Below are 20670 nucleotides of genomic sequence, written 5' to 3' on the forward strand. Positions count from 1 at the left end.
ATAGGACTTCTTCTGTGACATTTGAATCCCTATGCAATCACAAGGACAGAATTTGGGGGCAACAGGAGAGAACAAGAGTCCTGAAACCCAGGACATATGCAGTGTCCTGGAAAAGGAGAGGCCTGGGTTCTGAACTCCTTAATCCTACCATTGGTAGGTACAGTGCCCAAGGAGCCTGTAGCCCAAAGAACATAAACACCATCTGGAGATGCCCTCACCAGCCAGTTGGAGGGAACTGGCCCATGCTGTGGGATGCTCCTTATCATTGTGGTGGCATTAGATGTTACAGCAACTCTGTGCTGAAATGAAGTAATCTTTACACTTTGAAGTCGTCTTTACAGTTCAAATGCCTCCAAAGTCAGGATAGTGAACTGCCTGAATACTGTCATGTATTTGTGTGTCTCAGGTCCACCAAGTGCCTCATCAAGGCAGGTAGTTTAAATGTACCTGGTGGCAGCAATGTGAACAGCAGGTACCTCAGAGGTAGCAACAGAGGCAGAATCTTTTAAGTCGTGTCCTGTGTACTTCACATCCTCTCTCCTCTTTGTGCACTGGCTTAGCCTTGTAAAAGTAGGCACAATGTGCCATTGCACTCCCAAACTCACTATAAAGTCGGATTCAGAAATTCACTTCTGATAACCTGACAATGGCCTGTAATGATATCAAGGGAAGTGCATATGAAAAGACCAATCATATGTAATTTTTTCTCCCAGGATCTCCTTCCAGCTGTCCGTGGCTTAGGAACTTCTTAAATCTAAGGAAAAGCTAACTGAAAGCTGGTCAGCAATGAAAGAAAAAGATAGGAGTCCTGTAATTACCTCAGTCAAAATCTTTAAGAATATTTTCCGTCCTTTACTGCTTCACCTCCCCTTACAGTTACACATCTTCATTATAAATACATCTCTGTAGTATTCTTGGTTGAAATGAAAATTTTCAATATGTGATTTCTGCTCTAAGATGCCTTTACCTGCCAGTTTTGCTCTCTTTCCAGAAGAGATATGTGAGCAATGGTATACAGCCACTGTTGGTGCAGAAACAATCTGTAGTGCAGAAAAGCAGGTGCTCTCTGACTACAGATGTCATCATCACCAGCAAATAGTCTTCTTGTCAAGACTGCTCCTGAGTTTTGAAAATTCTCAGAAAAATTATACCATTCCTCTCCACAGCCTCATAGAGGCTACAGTGGCTTGCACAGTATAAGGCTGTCTGTGCTTCTCATATTTAGGAGGTTCCCCTCAAAAGCCAGAGATTTCCTCCAGCAATGGCTGAATGACGCACCTGACCCCATCTCCACCCATTTCCCACCCTGCCCTTTGAGATGCTCTGCAAAAAGTAGATGACAAAATAACTGAACCAAGCTCTGAATTTACCTGCAATGATTTTGATGTGTCTCTTTTCCAGATATGTGCATTGCCACTGCAATTTCTCTTCTTATGATTCTCATCTGTGCAATGGCTACATATGGCGCCTATAAGGTAATTGTATTTGCTGAATACATGAATCAAGTGAACTACACAACTCTGTAGAAACAAAATTAATAAAAATGCTTTCTAACGATTGCTTCTTTAGCTGTTTAGCTGAAAACTGAGACGGGAGAAAAAGGAGAAGTGGAAGAGGCAGCAGAACTGATTGCTTAGATCAGTGGTACCCCAGGGCCCCCTGCTGCAGGCAGCAGAACTGCCCAGTGGTGTTGACTGCAGTTTCAAATAAGCTCTGGGCAAACTGTGAATTCAGAGAATTGAATCTTGTACCTATCAAAGTTAAGGGAATTTTTTCCCATTCACCTCCCAAGCCTGTGTTTTTTCCCAACATTAATCCTATTAATTAGGAGGGAAAAATATCATGTGGTTTCTAAATATCCTAGTATAATGAGTTGTGGGAATTGCAGTGCAATTCAGCAGCCAAACTGCTTTGGCCAGCCCCTTAGGCTGAATGTCATATTTATTTGAGCTGATTTAATACTGCATAATGTGAAATATTCCTTGGAATATTTCTTCTATTTTAACTTGTGGCTGATGAGTTTCTAATTTATTTCCTTTTTAGCAACATGCAGCTTGGATCATCCCTTTCTTCTGTTATCAGATCTTTGACTTTGCTCTCAACACTTTGGTTGCCATCAGTGTACTCATCTATCCCAGTACAATTCAGGACTACCTCCATCAGCTGGTAAATCACTTGATGTTTACAAGCCTTTGGGGTTTTGGGGGGAAAAAAACTCTGTCTGTTTGTTCTGTATTTCTAGCCTGTTAACTTCCCATGCAGTCCTTGAGAAATTTTGTCAGTCCTTGCCAGTCTGAATTCAACATCTTTACAAGGTTACATTGCTAGCTTACTACAATATTTGTCCAAAGTTCTAGAGTTTTGTAATGTCATGGAAGCTCTCAGCACTATTTCATTTGGAATGAGACTCATATTGCAAGATATAGATAGTAATTGCTTTTGCATTCAGTTATTGTGTTCATTTCCAGTGCCTTATTTTTGGTGCTTTTTCAAGAATGTTTTTTAGCTCCTTTTAGTTTATTTGGTAGCTTTAACACATTTCATTAGGTAAGAGTTTGATTGAGTATATATTTGGTTTTTCTAGAAAATATTTTGGATTCTGTCTTAGGCTCCCTTCTTGCCATGGTCTGCTTTGGCCAAACATCCATAGCCAGTATGACATAAATGTATGAGATGTGATTGCAACACCCTGAAGTAAAGAGGAGAGCACCACAAAACCACATATGTGGAGTTGGAGAGCTCTGGAGAAGCCAGTGCTGCAACTGTCTCTGAAAATCTGCCTTGAGAACCCGAATACAGATTAGCTTGGCTGTGAACTTTGTTGCGTGGATGGAAAGCTAGCTCAGCCAGTATAAATAACAGGTAGTGAGATACAGCAGGCAGATAAGTAGCCACACAAATCTTCAGGAAGAGGCAACGTGTCTGTTATCCTTCATCTTATTTAACGCCTACTCGTCTTCACAGCTGATAGTACACTGGAAGAGAAGCTGAGGAATAAATCAAAGGGTTCTCAGAGGTATGAGTGGAAAAGAGCAAATTGCAGTCAGTTTAGTGAGTGATTAAGCTGGCATTGCCACTGCCAGAGCCTACTGCCTATCTCTTACCTAGTCCCTCGCTGCTCAGGGCCAGCCCTGCCCTTGTGGCAGCACAAGCATCTGTGTGGCTGCAGGAATTCCCCCCCACCTCCCAGAGCATAAGTCATAACCAGGTTTCACTCGGTCACTGTGCAGGACTGTGAGGGGGACACGAGCAGGCTGGGAGCTGTGCTTTTAAAAGCCTCTGCTCTTCTGCTGAAAATCTGGTGCTGCATCTGAAGCTGGCTCACTATAGAAGGGCAAAGAGCAGCTGATTCTGTGAAAGTGTCTGCTAAAACATCACTGTAAAAAAAATAATAGGCCTTTCTGTATTGGAAATAGAAGGAGCAGGCCTTGGAAGGGGTTGGGTGTGGTGCAGCAGAGCACTCTGTGATCTGTATTGCTTCTCTGCAGTGTTAAAATCTCTGGTTGCAAACATCTTTGTCTTGCTGTTGTAAATCATTTTCTGTAGTGGTAATGAAATGCTGCAGGACTTCAGGAGTGCTAAACTGTCAGTGCTCAAAAGGGCAAGGGGGATTTCCAGGGTAATTATAGGCTGATTAGCCTGATATTGCTACCAAGCAGAATAATAACAGAAGGGCTGGGGCTGAGAGGACGGTCAATTGATAAAGGATTAGACCAGAGGAAAATGATTAATGATTGCCAGCACAGTTTCATGGAAAAGCAGTCCTGCAGGCAAACTCATTTTCCTTAACTGACAAGATTACTGACTTCGTCAATAAAGATAGGCAGGGACATAATGGACTTTCATGAGATGATGCTCAGAGCAACAATGAAGCACTAGATCAATAAAGGATGTATCACATGGATTAGGAGAGGTTAGCTGGCAGACTGCAAAGGGTCGTGGTCAAGCCAGCCATCTGCCAATGAGTTTCTATTTTGAGTAGAGGAAGGTCTCCAGGAATCAGCAGTAGATTTCATGCTCATTCCAGCTTCCATTAATAATGTTGGTACCCCAAAGGCCCTTCATAAAGGCTAATGTCAGCCTTGGGAGAGCTTCTCCAGGCTCCTTTGTCTAGAGGGATCAAGTTCTTTGGTGGGAGGTTGTAAGGAAGAGTCTAATCTGGCTGTTGTGTGTCATTCTCTGAGAGACCCTACCCTGCATTGCCCGGAGTGGGCTCATCTCTGCATTTCCCAGCAGCAGTACTTGTGGCTTTTCCCAGCAAATTCGCTTCTAATAAAACCCATGGCTGACACAGTGAGCTAGACTGACTGAGAACCTGAGTTCAGCCATTAATGTGTGCCACACAGATAAATGCAAAGAAATGTAAAAGCATGAGGAATATAGATGAGCATACACTATGACAGCTGTACCTGGGATGCAGTGACCCTGTAAGCAGCCTATGGAAGTAAGTGCCAAAACTACAGCCTCCAAGTTGTTTTGCTGCTTGCAAAAGGTGCTGTTGGGGTTTGTGGACAGAAAAAAAAGAGCAATTAATAGTAATGGAGAGGAGACTTCCCTTCTTATCTGGTGACATAGATTTTCTCTGTCTATTTATGGAGTCTGGTTGTAAAAAACAATGCTTATAAGTCAGGGAACATGCAGGAAAGTTCTTCAATAAGACTATATAAAATCTGGATATATTGTAGTATGATGAAAGACAATCAGCTTTTCCTGCTTCATTTACTGAGAAAGGAGACCAAGAGGTAGGGCCATTAGAGTTTTTATATGCAAAATAATGAGGTATTAAAAGGCTGTTTAAATTTGATGTGAGGCATAATGAGCAGCTAGCAGCTAAAAGCTAGTCCAAGTTCATTTAGAGAGATGGATTAGTTTGTATTTTATCATTCATATAGGATATTAGTGATGGGGAAAAACTACCAAAGACCTGTGATGAATTCTGTGCAGGTAATGTCACCTGTTCAACAAAGTTTTGAAGCTGTTCTGCATCTACTTTGAGGCTGATTACATCTCCTATGTCTTAGCTGTGGTCCTGAGCGCAAATGACTCAAAAGGAACCCCTTGTACCCTTCTTTGGAAGGGCTACATCAGTTGGCAAAGGTTTTTACATTTGGTTCAGAGTAAATACACTCTGTCTGAGTGGGCAAAAACAAAGAGGAGAGGTGAAGGTCCCATCCACTGTAATCAGATATTTAGACACACAGAACTACATGCAAGCTTGTCAAATTTTCAGTAATAATGCCATCAATGCAGTGCTAGTGCTCAAATACAGGACTTGATTCCCTACCTTTGAATAATACTCACGGTGGATAGGTTTGTCATCTCAAACACTATGTTTAGAACAAGACTTGTGGTTAATACCGTTGTCCCTGCAGGTGAGACCTGAGTCATCCAGTTGGGTGTAATCCTTCCTGATGATTTATAAATAAGCCCTAGAGTCATCTTGCCCCTTGCCCCCTTTGCAGTGGTCTGCCAGGGTAGGCAGGAAGCAAGGATTGTGTTTCTTCCTGGCATTCTTACAGTTTCTGTTGCTCTAAAACTGCTTTGCATTTGGGAAATGATATTTTAAGGCGCAGAGCTCCATAAGGGAAATGAGAAATCCCAATCATTCCTCAAATCCATTATTGAATATCTGGGAAAAGGTGTGCATTAGGTAATGGAATACATTTGGCAGTCTCAGAGGAACGTTTTTTCTTGCTCTAAGGTGAAACCCTCGTGTCTTGAACGATTTCTACTTCCCTTCACTAGTATATGGGATCATTATCTATTTACTGTGGTTCACATCTGCCAGATTGCAGTCTGTCAGTGAAGAGTTACAGGCTACTGTGAAACCCTCCATGTACTTTTAGCAAGATGATTAGCACATAATCAATAAGCTGGGCAGAGCCCTAGCTGAAAATGTTGCAGTTGTGTTCACGGGATGTTTGGTAATGTCAGACTACATTGGCTGCTTCTTTCAGAGGACAAGTGTCTTTGGAAACTTTTTGTTCCTATTGATACCCAGTTGCACACAGGTGTGCCGCTTGATTCCAATAGATGCAAGAGCATCTCAGCATAAAGGGTCATGTCAAATAAGTAAATGTTACAAATCTTGCATTTTTTATGTTTTATGACAACTGTGTGATAAAAGTTTTGAGAAATTATGTTGGACATCTGGGTCATTATCACTGTCACTTAAAAACTAAAAACTTTCACATGCAGTGAATCCAAAATGTGCAAAATAAAAATCACTTTGGTTCTTGGAGCAGTAGAGGTCTAAAGCAGTTTGACCTAAAGCACATTTCTTTCCTTTAACCCCACTAAATCTTTGATATATGGGCTTTCTAAAAGCTTTAAATGAAACACTTCATCTTCTGTCATCTTGTAACAGTATATGAAGTGGATTGAAGCAGAGGTGCAGAACAGGCTAGTCTGCAATTGTGTTATGCAAACTTTTTTTTTTTTTTTATTAAAGTACAGGACTATGACAGTTCATCTAAACCAAATTTCAGATTATATTAAATAGCTTTACCATGGGACTGCCTGCAATGCTGCTGCCTAACAGTTCATGTGTTATCAGTCATGCTTTTAAATCCTAGGGGAAACATCTAGAGAACATGAAAGAGATTAAACCTAAAGAAATTTTTCCTATAAACTAAAGCTTAAAAAAGAAATATCCTTTCTGACATTTTTAATGCCATTTTATAATTCCAAAGAAGTAGTACTAACTTCATAGCAGAACTTTAAAAATTCTACTGACACATTACTGTTTTCTTTCAATTTTGTAAGATCCTGATACTTGGAGGATTGCAACTTGGAATGAGAATCCACACCATATTTTAAAGTGGATTTTTTATGGTCCAGGAGGAAGGAAGACGTGAAAGGTTATGCAACAAGGCTGAGGGAATGAAAAATGGCTTTAGCCTTTTTCATTTTGTTCTTCTTGCACATTTGTACAATATCAATGCAGTAGAAATGTATTTTCTATGCAAGTTTTAGATTCTTTTTAAGTGTGTAATAGAGCTTTGATATATATAAGCAGTAATTTTTTAAAATTAGAAGTGTACCAGGTATATTATTATACATGCAGCCCTCTCCATGTCCACAACAAGGTTATAACTGACACTTTAACTATGACTTTAGCAGGCCAGTTCAACACTACTACAACTACATTTTGTTTGTATAGCAAATTTCATCATGTTGTGCTGCAAAATCACTTCTGTATTTCCAGTGATAGTCTTGATTTTTCCCACCCAGATGTATTTCAATCTCAGCTCTATCAAACCTTGCACAGCATTTGACACTCATCTTTTTCCAGAAGTTGCAGCACAGAGCCCAGTGTCTGGAACCTTTCTAGCAGCAGGATTTCAACTACTGGTCTCCCCACAGGAGAGCAAAACCCCCAGCACAGGAGCAGAATTTCTTGTCCCCCTCATGCACCCATATCAGTGTTTAAGCTTATCACTGCAGGCAGTGGAGGAGAATGGGTCTTTGATTCATCTGAACCACTGTTGGTACACGTTTTCCATGGGAATTAATGAGATTTTGGGAATGGCCGCTGCTCTGGGAGGACCCCAAGGGCTGCCTGATGGCGCCACTTCTAGAGTGATCCCTGAACCAGGGGAGCCTGGAGCCAATCAAGATGCTTCCTACCATCTCTCCCGCTTCTTTGCCAAAAGCTGCAGGTTTTATAAATTGGTTTTCCTTCAGCACTGAAGGAGTTTGTAGCAGTGAGTCAAGATCAGACTGCTCATAGACTGGCCCAGCCCAGTTAGCAAATAAAGACAAAAGGGGGTTTCTTCCATGCTGACCCAGTGCCCCCAGGCTATTCATAGAAGCCCTGAAAGCCTTGTCTCCCAGTTAGAAAGCCTGGAAACTCCAGGAAGGACCAGCTTCAGTTTTCACACCCTGCACCAAGATGTCCCAGGTGAGGAGGTGGGTGGGGGTGACCACCACATGGGCACAGCACCCGCCACCTTTCTGGGGCTTCCTAACAACTCACATCTCTTCAGTCAGAGACCCAGAAAGCTGAGCCTGAAGGGGATAAACTGCAAAATTTGTTCCTCGTGCTGCCCTGGCTTTGCTGAATTACTGTTTTTTTTCACCTAAAACAATGACACTGATGTAAGGGAGGGCCAGACTTTGCTCAGCAGCATGTCCTTCTCCCAAATTTGACCAGGGTTCATGGCTCTAGCAGATGTTCCTGCTTTTCAGTGTAGTGGAAACTTTCTTCATCATTTTTCTGCCCTCCTCTTGCCCCCATGCAAATCCCATTTGAGTTGATGTCTGGAAACAGGCCAGGAGACTATGTCCAAGACCCCAGCATGCAGTCATCCAGTCTTCAAGTGGTGACTGGTCTTCCTACACGATGACTTTTGGGAAGCAAAGTCTTACTAGGAATTTTTTATTGTATTCACAAACTAGTTTGACTAGTTTTTTAATGGTAGGTCAGTACTGAAAAAATAATTTGTGGCAGTTTTACTGTAACTGTCCTTGACCGACTGGACTTTCTAACTTTCTGACTTTCTTTCTCAGCCTCTCTCTTGCAAGCAGGAGGGAAGGTTGGAGCATTGTTTTTTGACGTATACTCTTGCTTTCTTGGTCTCTGGGTGACTGCATTCACTATATTTTGGATAACCTTCTGCGGAAAAAAAAAAGCAGCAACTTACTGAATTATAGCAAGCTAGTGTCCTACAAAAGCTAGTGTCCTCAACAAAGAAGATAATGTGATAAAAACTTCAGCCATGAAATTCAGTACAGGAACAGAAACATTGCTGTCAAGAAGCGGAAAATGTGCTTATGTAACTTTTATCTGCAAACTGTTACAGCTGCTGTTGATGTTAACCACCCTGAACAGTTCATGGAAGCGCTAAATAAAGAGCTATTCTCAGTAGCAGCTGTCCAAAAAAAAAAGATAATTTCTTGGTGCACTGGGCTGAGTGCTGGAATAAGGGTTATTAAGGGGTTACTCTGGATTTACACCATCATTGCCAAGAATACAGTTATAGCTCGGTCTAGTTAATTGTCTTGACAAGGATGCAGAGCTGGCCTGGTTAAGTAATTAGACCTGTAAGGGAAAAGGGAGTTGTGTGTGGAAGGAACTATTGCATTCAGTTATAATGAGCTACTGTTGCAGTGGAGCTATCTATTGTGGAGAACAGCTCTGTCTGTGAACAGTGGTTTATTTTAACTGAAACAGGAACTTGTGCCTTGCAGTATTTCAAAACTATTTGGAACATTTATTTTAAAGGGTGTGTTTTCTTTAAGCAATAAACACAGTAAAACATTTTTAGAGGCTGTTTTTCAGCCAGTGATCCTTAAGTGTTTCACAACTGTAAATCAGTAGAGCGTGTGCTAAGCGAGAAGATTAATTTTGTCACCTCCATTTCATATATGAGGTAGCAGAAGGACCTGGAGCACATTTCAATTTGAAATCATGATGTGGCTCCCCTGGAGGACCTGTGCCTCCATGGGACATACACTCAGCAACATTAACAAGTGCTCCTGGAGAAGTAGTCCAAATTTAGCCAAAATAAGATGGAACAGAATAGACTCAATGTGTTTTGAAATGTCTTCAAATATTTAGGTGAAAGGATTATGCTGTCCAGTTTTTCCTGCTTTGACTTTCTGGAAGGAGCTGCCACTGGCCTTTGGCACCAGTGCCATTATAATGATTACTCAATAAGTACAGGATTTGCCTGCTGTTTCCCAAGATGGCAGGTGTCCTGCTGCAAAGCTCCCAGTCCTTTGCTTGTTTGTGTCAGATACAAACCCAGTGAGCACTGAGGAAAAGAGAGCCCACACCACATCCAAAGCAAAAAGCAAATTCCCTCAGACCTCCAGGGAACCTTTGACAGCTGAGTTCACAGCGCCTATTCCAGCCAAACTTACTGAAATTGGTTGTTGGTGCAGAGCTCCCGATTTAGTAGATCATAGAAAGCTTTGTAAGCTGTTAATTATAGTGTGCACTAATTGAATGGCTCTTAAATGACTCGTGAGATTAACTCACAGTGTTTTGCTTATTTTTGCTTATGCAGCCCAACAATTTTCCCTACAAGGAAGAGATTATGTCTGTGAACCCTACGTGTCTGGTTGTGATTATCCTCCTTTTCATAAGTATCATTTTGGCTTTTAAGGTAAGTGCATTACTGTGTACAAAGTCTATTTCTGGTCATGGGTGGAATGTCCCTTGCTGGGAGTTCTGTCTTTAGAAACATCCAGGGACCTAACAGCCCAGGCAGCCTGACAGGTATACAAAACAGTGATAGACATCATGGAAGAAAAGCAGAAAGTCTTATACATAACACAAGAACATACAGGCCACAATAGGGAAGTGTGATGCTTGTAGGAGGGACTCATGACTTGTGAATCCTTTGAAGGAGAAATATGTAATTAAGAATTTACTACATTAAGCTTATAGAAAACAAGGCAACTAAAATTGGAGTGGCAAAAATATTTACTACAGAGAAAAAAAAGTAAGAAATTAATTGTGCAAAAGACTCATTTGGTTTTAAAGTGGCTAACACATGTTTTTTTCCATGAGTACACGTGGCTCATATAATGCTCATTCTAGCAACATATTATCATATAAATTAGTCACAAAAAATATGACTCACACAGAAACACATGCTAAATTCCAATTAGCATTTTCATTTGAATTTCTTATGCTTCCAGAAGAGCTGTTATGCAGATTTATGGAATCTGCTCCATGAAAAGAAAGCTGGACACACACAGATGCTTCACAGTTTATCACTGATAGACTTAACAGATGGTACCACGTTTATGTACTGAAACTGAAAAGGTATTGTGCATAAAAAATATGCCTGAGCTCCCTCTCCGTCTGGAGTTCAACTAGAAATAGGGAGAGGAACCAAAACATTGTGACCTAGGAAAAGCTGCAGTAGGGAAAGCTGCATTCGGCTGATGGGAAATATGAACCAGAATCACCTAATTCCTCAGAAACATTTGGCATTATAACACTTTTGTTTTCAGTGAAGCTGCATGCATAGGAAAACTTTACTGAGCAGAGAGCAAGATTATGCAGTGTTAGTTGTTAGGTTTGTGTTTTGCAGTCATGGGATTGTGAAAAGGCAAGAGATGTTGGTAAGAAAGTGAGTCAGCTAACCACACACAAGCACATGTCTTTTTAGTGCTTAGGATTTACTTGGATCTGAAGCAGTTAACGGATATTTCAGGCAGTTTCACATGGAATCCTTTTCAGAGTAGACCAAAATGTGTTATTCCATTCACTGTCTTTGTCTAGAAACTGAACCACAGTTGCATGCCACCAAAAATAGGTGTTTTCTATCTGGCCAAGGAAGGACATCCAGCAGCACAAATGTATTTTATGTATGTACACAGGACTTCAAATGGCACACAGCCAACACAGTGGCTTTTGAATCACGCCCTCCTCTGCAGCTGGTCTGGAGAACATGGCCTGGGTTTCCTCTGGCCAGCTCCAGCTGCTGAGACAGAATGGTTGACGTTTCAATCTCCCCGCCATGGGTAAGCCCCTCAGGCCCAAATGAGCTCAGGTGAGCACAAACACAACCAGAATAAACCTTTCCCCCAGGCTTCCTTGAGCATTCTGCAGCTTCAGAGTATGGTCTCTTCTTTTCTCCTCTGGCCTTTCTCTTTCTGAAAAGTAGGTAGGAAGAGGTAGTTGCCAGTGGGGCAGCCAAAGGGTATTCTAGTTCAGTGAGACTGGCTGGTCTTCAGCAAACTCAGTATTAACCCTGGTCTCCATAATATGCCTATAAAGATACACATACAAGGTGTTGAGCCTGGAGATGAGACCACTCTGCATGTCCTGGTGCCTTCAGCAGATGGGAAAGGGTTTTATGGAATGAAGTTCTGTGCTCTCCCTGCAAGATTTGGTATCTCAGCCCAAGGGGATGCCTTCTGGCAGGGGGAACCAGTGTCTGCTACCTTCCTGTGTTCATGGGAACATGAACGCAGCCCCAACAGCCGAGCTCTGATCCACATTCCCAGGAATGACCAAAAAGGAGTCATGAGGTTACTGTCTGTCCCAAAAAAGCTTGGGATTGGTCCCAGCACTGGGGTTGCTGGTGGCAGGGTAGTTGTGGGAGAAGCATTTCTAAAGTAGGGGTCATTTGCTTTAAATCACATAAACCCAGTATGTGTGACTGTGAGGTGACAGGTGATGTCCTGGCCCCTGGAAGGTGCCATTTAAAGTGTTGCAGGCCAATGGTCTACTTCAGTATCATTAATTCTTTCCAATCACAGCACTTCTTTGCTGTTCTAAGCAGTAGTTCTTGTACCTGTTTTTTATACTCCTAAGATACACCTTGTAGTGTGCTGAGAAGATGAATTTAATTGCCAATTTCATCAGCACAGCAACCCATTGTTTCTCCTTCTCTAGTACCAACACGGGAAATACACGTGGTGAACTAGTCTGCCATTAGCATCTCTCTGAAATCTTCATATAAATTTCATTTTGTGTATAAATCTTTATCTCATTTTCACCAGTTACTGAAGCCCATCCCAGCTCCTTAAATAGAAAATTCAAAGCAGCTGGGGAAAAAAATGGGATGCAGTGCAGGCAGCTCCTAACCTGAGGGGTCTGTGTCGGGTCTGTGGCATTCACCCTGTGCTTGCTGCCAGTGAGGGGGCTGCCCACAGGGCTGCTGTGACCCAGATCAGCACAGACTTTTCCTTGCTGTGCTACAAGAAACAGCACAATATAGCAGCCTCTTAATATCCACAGAGATGATGGTCAGTCAGCTGGTTGAGCACGTGTCTGATGAGCAGAAGTCTGCAGTACATTTCTGTTGATGTGCTGCTTAACGACTGAGTGTGCAATTGCAACAGCAAGAGGCAGGATTACAAAGTTTTGTGTGTTTCAGTTCCACAGAGGCTCAAGTACTTTCCTACCATGCAAAGGGGAAGACTGAAAGCTGGTAGAAGTAGGTGCAGTGCCTGTTTCCAAATTCAGCCCTTCTTGTGCACCCATCCTTCCACGTGGTGGTTACTTGGGGCTGCCTTCCCAAAAGGTGTCTGTCAGCAGCCTGTGCCATGGTACGCAGGAGTATCACTAAGGGTGGATTAGGCTGAGGAATTTAAGGCCTTTTATGTAGGGCCAATTTCAAATGTGAACATTGGTGTCCTGAGATAAAAATTGATATATTTATATACTGAGTGTCCAGCCATGCATTTTAAAGCAGTATTTGAAACCGTAGGCAGGTTTTTCAGGAGAGAAAATTGGTAACTGAATCAGGAATCCCATTTAATGGTGCAGCAGCATTGGTAGAAAACAATTATTAGGAACAAGTTTAAATAAAGTTATAAGCTGAAGAAAATGGGTTTCCATGACTCTTGATTTACAGACCAGCAGCACATGTCCAAAGCACTTGGACAAGGATGTGCTCTGAACTGCTGCCACTCTCAGCCATATGTGGGTCAATGTCCTGTGTCCAATTACTTGGTGTATGCTGGCTGATGACCTCCTTAATTCAAAGGCTGGAACAGACCTCACCCACTGAGAAACAGCCCATGCACGCAGGAGCAGGGCTGATTAGAGCTGGGGCTCAGAGCTGGGAGAGCTGTAGGGGTTAATTGTGGGGTTAAATATGTTTTATTCACCACACATAATGGAATGGGAGCATTCAAAAATGAATCTCCCACTGGCTTCTCCTAGATAGGATTGTATTATCTGAAACAGGACTTCCCTCAATTTGGATTTTGACAGAAGGAGTATAGAAATAGGTTTGCAAATGGGTAGGCTTAATGCAAAGGGTTTCTTATAAAGAGAGGCTGTGTCCCCACAGAAGTGTACTATATTCGGTCTCTGTTCAGTAATGGCTCTTACGCCATTCTCAGCCTATAGTATCTAAGCATTTAAAGATACTGAACTATTTATTACCACTTATAATTAACAATGACATTTTACTTAATTCTGGAAAAGATCCAGTTCTTCGTGTTTGTGCCTTTACTTGTTTCAGTAGTTTGGGGCAGGTTTGCATAGCCCACAGCTCGGGCTGTAGAGCCTGTCTAATATTCCCTTCAGACTTAGCTCATTCCAGAAGCCTTTTGCTCCCCCAGTTTGGTGGCGAAAAGTATTGTCAAAGTCTGCAACACCTCTGTAAGATGGCCCCCAAGGTCTGTAAGATGCTGTAAAAAAAGAGGAAGCAGATTTACCAGATTTTAGCCAGCTCCGCCCTGGTGGAAAAAACTCTTCCTGATTTGCAAGCAAGCCATAGTGAGTCACGTGGCATCCTGAAAAACACAGCTCATGTGTGTCAGCTCTGGAGATGGAGGAAGCACGGGGCTCAAAGGGATAAGAGGCTTTTGGAAGGTCATCAGTGCAAGTTGAGTCACAAAAATATGACTCACTCAGTGAGACACACATGCAGATGGAGTCAGCACAGGCAGTTTGATTTGCATGTGCTGGTTTAGTGAAAGAATTGCTGTGCAGAACCTACAAAGAGAAAATACAAGTTGGGCACTATCAAAACACATAGTTCTCCTCATCGCTGTCATGTGTGATTACACGGGAAACACAAAGCTCCAGAGGAAACTGCTTAGTCCCACCAGCCTTGTTACTAGCATGCTACGGATCTGACTCCTGCTCCTGCATGCCTCTCTGCCTTCCATCTTCCTTCCAGTCACTTTGTTCGTCTCTGCTGCCCAAACTGGAACATTTCGTGCTGGTGAAGGAGATGACAGATGTGAGCACTTTGCCCAACCAGTTAAAAAAAAAAGGTGGAGACAACAGCAGCCCTAACCAGAGCATAGTGAGCTCCAAGAACATAAGCAGTGAAGTTATGTGATCTTGCAGTAGGTTTATTGCTGGAATAACACCTTTTTTTGCTTTACACTGAAAAAAAATTTGTAATAATGTTTAAAAGGTCAGAAATCATTTCAGATGTCAGTAAGACTCCAGACCATTCCAATCACATGGAATACATAGATTTAATATCAGATTAAGTGAAACAGAGTATTGAAATAGTGCAGGTGATCTATAGTATCATCATACAGTCATTGTCCAGGTTTCCACTCACAGGACAGGGAAGGTTTCCTGTAATTTGATGATTCTTCAGTCCCCAGCATGGTTGAGCTCTTTATGCTGGGGTTTGCTTCCACTTTCTAAAACTACTAAACCCCAGTTGAATTACTCACAGAGCCCCTCTACATTGTCATAGCCACTGCAACCAGAAAAGTGACTGTCCCGTGCTTCTACCAAGCTGATATTTGTATTTATAAAGAATGGAAATGCTCTAAGGTAAAAAGCCTATGGTTTATTTTCTACACAGAATAATAAATCCCTTTTCTTTGCAGGGTTACTTGATAAGCTGTGTGTGGAACTGTTACCGATACATTAATGGCAGAAACAACTCAGATGTGTTGGTGTACATTACCACCAACGACACTGCGGTAAGGATGTTAAATTGCAAACATCTGTCTAATGTTTTGCATTTAATGGCTTTATTTTTTATTAATTTCTGACTCTTTAGTTAACCACCTTAATTTCTTTAGGAGTCCTCATTTATTGGTTATGTTTGGACTTGAGATTCAACAGACTGGCGTGAAATGGTTGCAATTCACATCTATTGCTAAAATACCGAGTTTATTTTAAGCACATGATCTGTTAAGGAATCTGTGTTAATCATAAACTACAGTTTATCTTGTGGCCCCAGGAATGACCCTCAGTTCTGATCTCTCCAGCTGTGTGATGATCTGGACAGTGGGGAGAATGATTAGGATTCAAGGGTGCCATGGTCTACACCTGCTGTGACGTTTGGATTTATCTGTAGAAACAGTGATTTAGGATGCTCAACATCTGGTGCAGTGCTTTATAAACTCACAGAGAGGAGCTAAAAGGCAACAAAAGTTCAGTGATTCATTTCCCAGCACATGATGAAGTTTGTATGGTAAGGAGACAGAATGAAACAAAGATTGACATGAAAGAAATTAATAAGCATATTTTAATCTCAAACATGGAAGGTATCATTTCACTTTACAGTAGTTTAGTGCTGACATGCCTATGTGCAGGACACGACCACTAAGCAATGTCTCGCTTTTTGCAGAAGGCACTGAGGGAACACAGGAGGAAAGAGTCTCTAGGAAAGAGCCAGTTCTGTTTGCTCCATGGTATCACCATGGAGCTGCTCAGTTCCACCCAAGCTACACACTCTGACGGCACTGTGCCAGATCAGTCCCCGGGGTGACTCCACTGGCTCGTGGAAAAGGGTCTTTACATCACTTACATAACACAATGAGAGCAGCGTGAACTTGGTCCTTTGGATCATCTGGGTAAAATTTCAGGATTGCCTTCCTCAGGTTTTCCTAATTGTGGGTGGTCTCCACAAACTGATATTAGACAGTCAACTATAAACCACTGGAATGAGTGAGTCCTGTGCAGCCGCAAGGACTTAGAAAACTATCACTGCTTTTACTTGAAAGTTGTAACTCCTGAATAGTTATTTGTCTTCAATACCTGAAGCTTTAAGAAAAACGTAAGAAGTTTTCAGAGTACGATCAAAGCTGGCAACCAGGACATTTAAGTATATAAATATAGTTTATTGAAAGCTAAGATGTATTATTACTTTCTTTACTGGAATCTGCTTTGAATAAAACCAGGAGTTTTATGTGAAATAATTTTGATAGCTCCTTAGTTCAGCCTGTGATTAGTTCTAACTCAGCTTCAAACCTTGTTAACTCTACAACCCACAGAACTGGCAGGCTCAGTAGTGGGAGAGTGTCAGCTGGATTATCTGGGAAACTGCACTTACTTTTTAAAAGCTACATTAAAACCATCTGCTTCACTGCTGCCTTTATAAACCAAAAGACTGGTTTTTAGAGATGCCTGGTTACCAAAACTCTTCTCATTACTTTTGTATTTAGTGATTACCAAAGTGCTCTGAGCTGCCTCCTCATCTTCAAAGCATTTATGAGTGTTTCTGTGAGGAAAGGAAGCCCTTTTATCCCTTTCACAGATGACATATTGTTGCACTGAGTGTTTAATTCAATTTTGCTTATTGTGATCTTACAAGACAGCTACACAGAAGCACGTTTTGAGAAAGGCTGTGCATTCCTAGCTAGTGCCTTGACCACTGGACTCTTCTTCCTTCCCCAGTATTTACACCTCAATTTGAAAAAGGTCAGAATCTGTTGCTTTCAGGTATGATGCATCTTTCTCAGTTCAATAAGATGACAATAGATCAGGTCCTGTAGAAAGAGCTGTTTGGGAATTTAGCAGCTAACCAAGAGTATCACCCAAAACCTCTCGTTTGTGAGTACAGACAGACTCAGGAGCAATGCTGCTGGGAAGAGTTTCTCAGGTCCAGCCAGGGAGGCAGGAGGGGAGTCATTAACAGCCTGGGTTTTGAATTGTTTATTGGGGGTGGATACAAGCTTTATTCAAATTCATGTCTGACTGCTTCTTTCTGGTCAGGATGAGCTCCTTCATCCCCAGCCTCTTTCTTTGTTCTGCTCTTTGTTGAGCTTCAGCGAGGCACAACAGTATGTAGGGATAGTCCTCATCCTTCTCTAGTGTGAATCAGAAGGTTTTCTTCCTTCACCCCCCAAAGTCACAGACTCAACAAGATTCATTTTTTTCTGTGTCTACATTAAGAAACAGCAACAAAAACCTCTCTTCACATGACTGTAAAAAGTAAGGTCAATACAATTGGATAAAAATTGGTTTCAAAATGAAGAGTGGAAGAATAAGACTTTGAAAGTTGAGTGCTGAGAACCTTTGAGAGTTTAGGACTCTTGAGGAAACCTTATGAAGTGTTGTGATAGGTCACTGCTATCTGTTGAAATGTATAATATTCCCCTAACACTCAAGTCTACTTTTGTATTAAAATGATGTTTTTTTCATTTTTATGAATCTTGGGAAACTTCTTTCAGCAGGGCTTCTTCATGCCAACATGCCTTTAAATCATAAACTACAGGTTTCTTTAAAAATGTGAGTCAATCTCTGCCTCTCTTCTTTGAAATAAATATTCCATTTGTAGAATCAAACCTGCTAACTGAATTCCCACAGGTTATATCTGCTGGGTATGTTCTCATCTTCAGGGATATTTTTTATATGTATTTATCAGCAGCATTAGCTAAAAGAATCTGTACAAATGCAAGTGAAAATCTAAGCTTAAATATGAGGGTGGGCATAATTGCTACAACTTAAAGTAAAAATTTTAAGTATCATAGAATCATAGAATCACAAAATGGTTTGGGATGGAAGGGCCCTTCAAGATCATTTAGTTCTAACCCCCCTGCCATGGGCAGGGACACCTTCCAGTAGACCAGGTTGCTCTGCGTCCCATCCAACCTGGCCTTAAACGCTTCCAGGGATGGAGTTTCTCTAGGCAGCCTGTTCCAGTGTCTCACCACCCTCACAGTAAAGAATTTCTTTCTGATGTCTTCAATCTAAACCTGCCCTCTTTCAATTTAAAACCATTCCCCCTTGTCCTGTCACTACACGCTCTTTTGAAAAGTCCCTCTCCACCTTTCTTGTAGATCCCTTCTAGATACTGTAATGTGCTATAAGGTCTCCCTGGAGCCTTCTCTTCTCCAAGTTGACAAAGCAGAGGTGTTCCAGCCCTCTGATCATCTTTGTGGCCTTCCTCTAGACTTGCTTCAACAGGTCCATGTCCTTCATATGTTGGAGGCCCCAGAGCTGGATGCTTCTTTGTTTATGGAAGGAACTTGTCTTAAAATTCAGCATTGCATTTATATATATATATATATATATATATATATATATATATATACAAACACACATAATAAATTGAATTGCTTTTTGCTATATTTTTGCTCTGGTGTTCCCAGCACAAAAATTTCCAGTTAGCTCTCCCCAGTCAAACTGGTTCTTATAAATAATGCTCATAGATCTGAACTGTAACTGTTATTGGGTACCAGATAATCTGATTTTTGTCACTCAATGTAAGTGGCTTAAGCCATCCTTTTTGCAAGTGTGCCATCTGGAACTTACAGACATCCTCCCATTGCAGACCGTGAACAGGATTTTCCTGCTGTCCCTGTTAGGTGAGAGGTCCTCCTTCTGTGACCTTTGATCAAGGTTTGACACCACATGAATGTACATGGCTTGGCTCCATGGACAGACTGTGTTATGGCATGGGGGAACCAGCTGGGGCTGGGCAGGGGAATGGCCTGGACCCCAGGTGGTAGGAGGATATGACCAGCTTATGCTCCAGGACGTGGGGATCCAGCTGCATACCTTAGTCACAGCAGAGTCTCTTAGGAATATGGATCTCCCTGCTCTAAGTGTTTTTCTAATACTTCTCTCCCCTCAGTTTGTGGGAGCATCTGTGGGAGATTTTGGCATGCCAGTAACGTGGCTCCCCTGCAGTGAACCATAGTAACCTAAGGATTGTTTTTTCTACTTTATCAACTTGGGATTGCTTTTTCCTGCTAGCTACTCAAACACACCGTGGATGAAGATTAATTTTCCACAGCAATTTAAACTGTCACAGCAGTGCCATGGAAATGTTCATCTAATTTGGAAAAGTTGCCAGTGTGCAGGTGGAAAAGATAACCCAAAGTTAGACATTCGTTCTCCAGAGCAGTAGCGGTTCTATTGTGCTCTTAGACAGTCAGGGGATTTCATTCTGTTTATTTTTAACTCTCACTGAAGCCAATCAATGGAAGTTTCATCTCCGGTCATGCTGCCAGTGGGGATAAAATGTAAAGCCGTAAATCTCTCTTCAAAGTGGGATTTAGATCTTTATGTGCTTTATAAAATCGCTTCAATAGATCTTATCTAACATATATTTATCCACAATGGTTAATAAGTTGCTTTTTTTAAAAATGCAGATATATTCCCTCTGTGGACATGACCTCAACTAAGTAGCCTGTAATTAAACAGTCAACACTTGTTTGCTTTCCTTTTCTCAAAGCATTTGGAGACTTATTTGAGAAGTGCAGTTAGATCTTTCATTTCTGATGGATGATTCCTCTGATCAGAGGAAGAATATTCTTTGGTAAGGTTGGAAGAGCCATTCTTTGTGTTATTGTGTTATTCTGCACGTGTGGAAGGTAATTTATTTGACTATGGACAGAGGGAAGGACCCTTAGACTCATGCCAGTTAAACAGACTGAAGCATGAGATGGAGCCCAGAGACCGACAAACCATACACAAGAGCTCTTATTTTTCAGAGGTGCTTTGGGACCTATGATTTACAACTTCAGAGCCAGTTTGGGGATGGTACATGTCAGAGTAGAAGACAACGTGGAGGAAAAATCTTGCTTTAAAGATATTTTCCACAAAGATCCTACAAACTTGTCAGTGTTCACCAGGCAGCAGGTTTTGTGTGTGGGTTTGTATGCATAACGTTACCGGGCACTAGATCACAAATATCCTTTTGTGGTGAATAGTAACCATGAAGATACTTTAAAATGAGCCACACAACAAATGAATAACCCTCCTGGCTCACCCTCCAAGTCCTTCTCAAGGCCTCCAGCTGAGTCCAGGCAGAGGATCCCCGACCTTCCCTAGTGGAAAACTGTGTGATAAAGCTCTCAAGAAGAAAAGCACGTAAAATAGGAGTCAGGGAAGAGGAATAAGAATCAGGGGCAAGAAAAAAAGGGATACAAGTAGAACTATGCAGTGCTTTAAGTAACCACATGCAATAGTCTACATGAGACCTGGGACTGTGGTTTAAATGCTGGATCTGTTTTTCTACAGAATTGCACTTACAAACATTCCCAGAG

The 20670-nt window shown here is 41.7% G+C and overlaps 1 protein-coding gene across 1 annotated transcript in view; it reads left to right on the top strand.

The window, feature by feature from the left end:
- LAPTM4B (lysosomal protein transmembrane 4 beta) overlaps positions 1-20670 on the top strand; it is a 56511-nt gene that overhangs the window by 20695 nt on the left and 15146 nt on the right. The window contains exons 3-6 of the mRNA XM_027889269.1: positions 1402-1475; positions 2044-2166; positions 10014-10112; positions 15274-15369. Coding sequence (XP_027745070.1) covers positions 1402-1475; positions 2044-2166; positions 10014-10112; positions 15274-15369 — 392 coding nt within the window. The remainder of the gene's footprint in view (positions 1-1401; positions 1476-2043; positions 2167-10013; positions 10113-15273; positions 15370-20670) is intronic.

This window comes from Empidonax traillii, unplaced genomic scaffold (genome assembly GCF_003031625.1).
Source record: "Empidonax traillii isolate 1590-97213 ecotype Southwest subspecies unplaced genomic scaffold, ASM303162v1 scaffold257:size1394852, whole genome shotgun sequence".
Taxonomy (NCBI): Eukaryota; Metazoa; Chordata; class Aves; order Passeriformes; family Tyrannidae; genus Empidonax; species Empidonax traillii.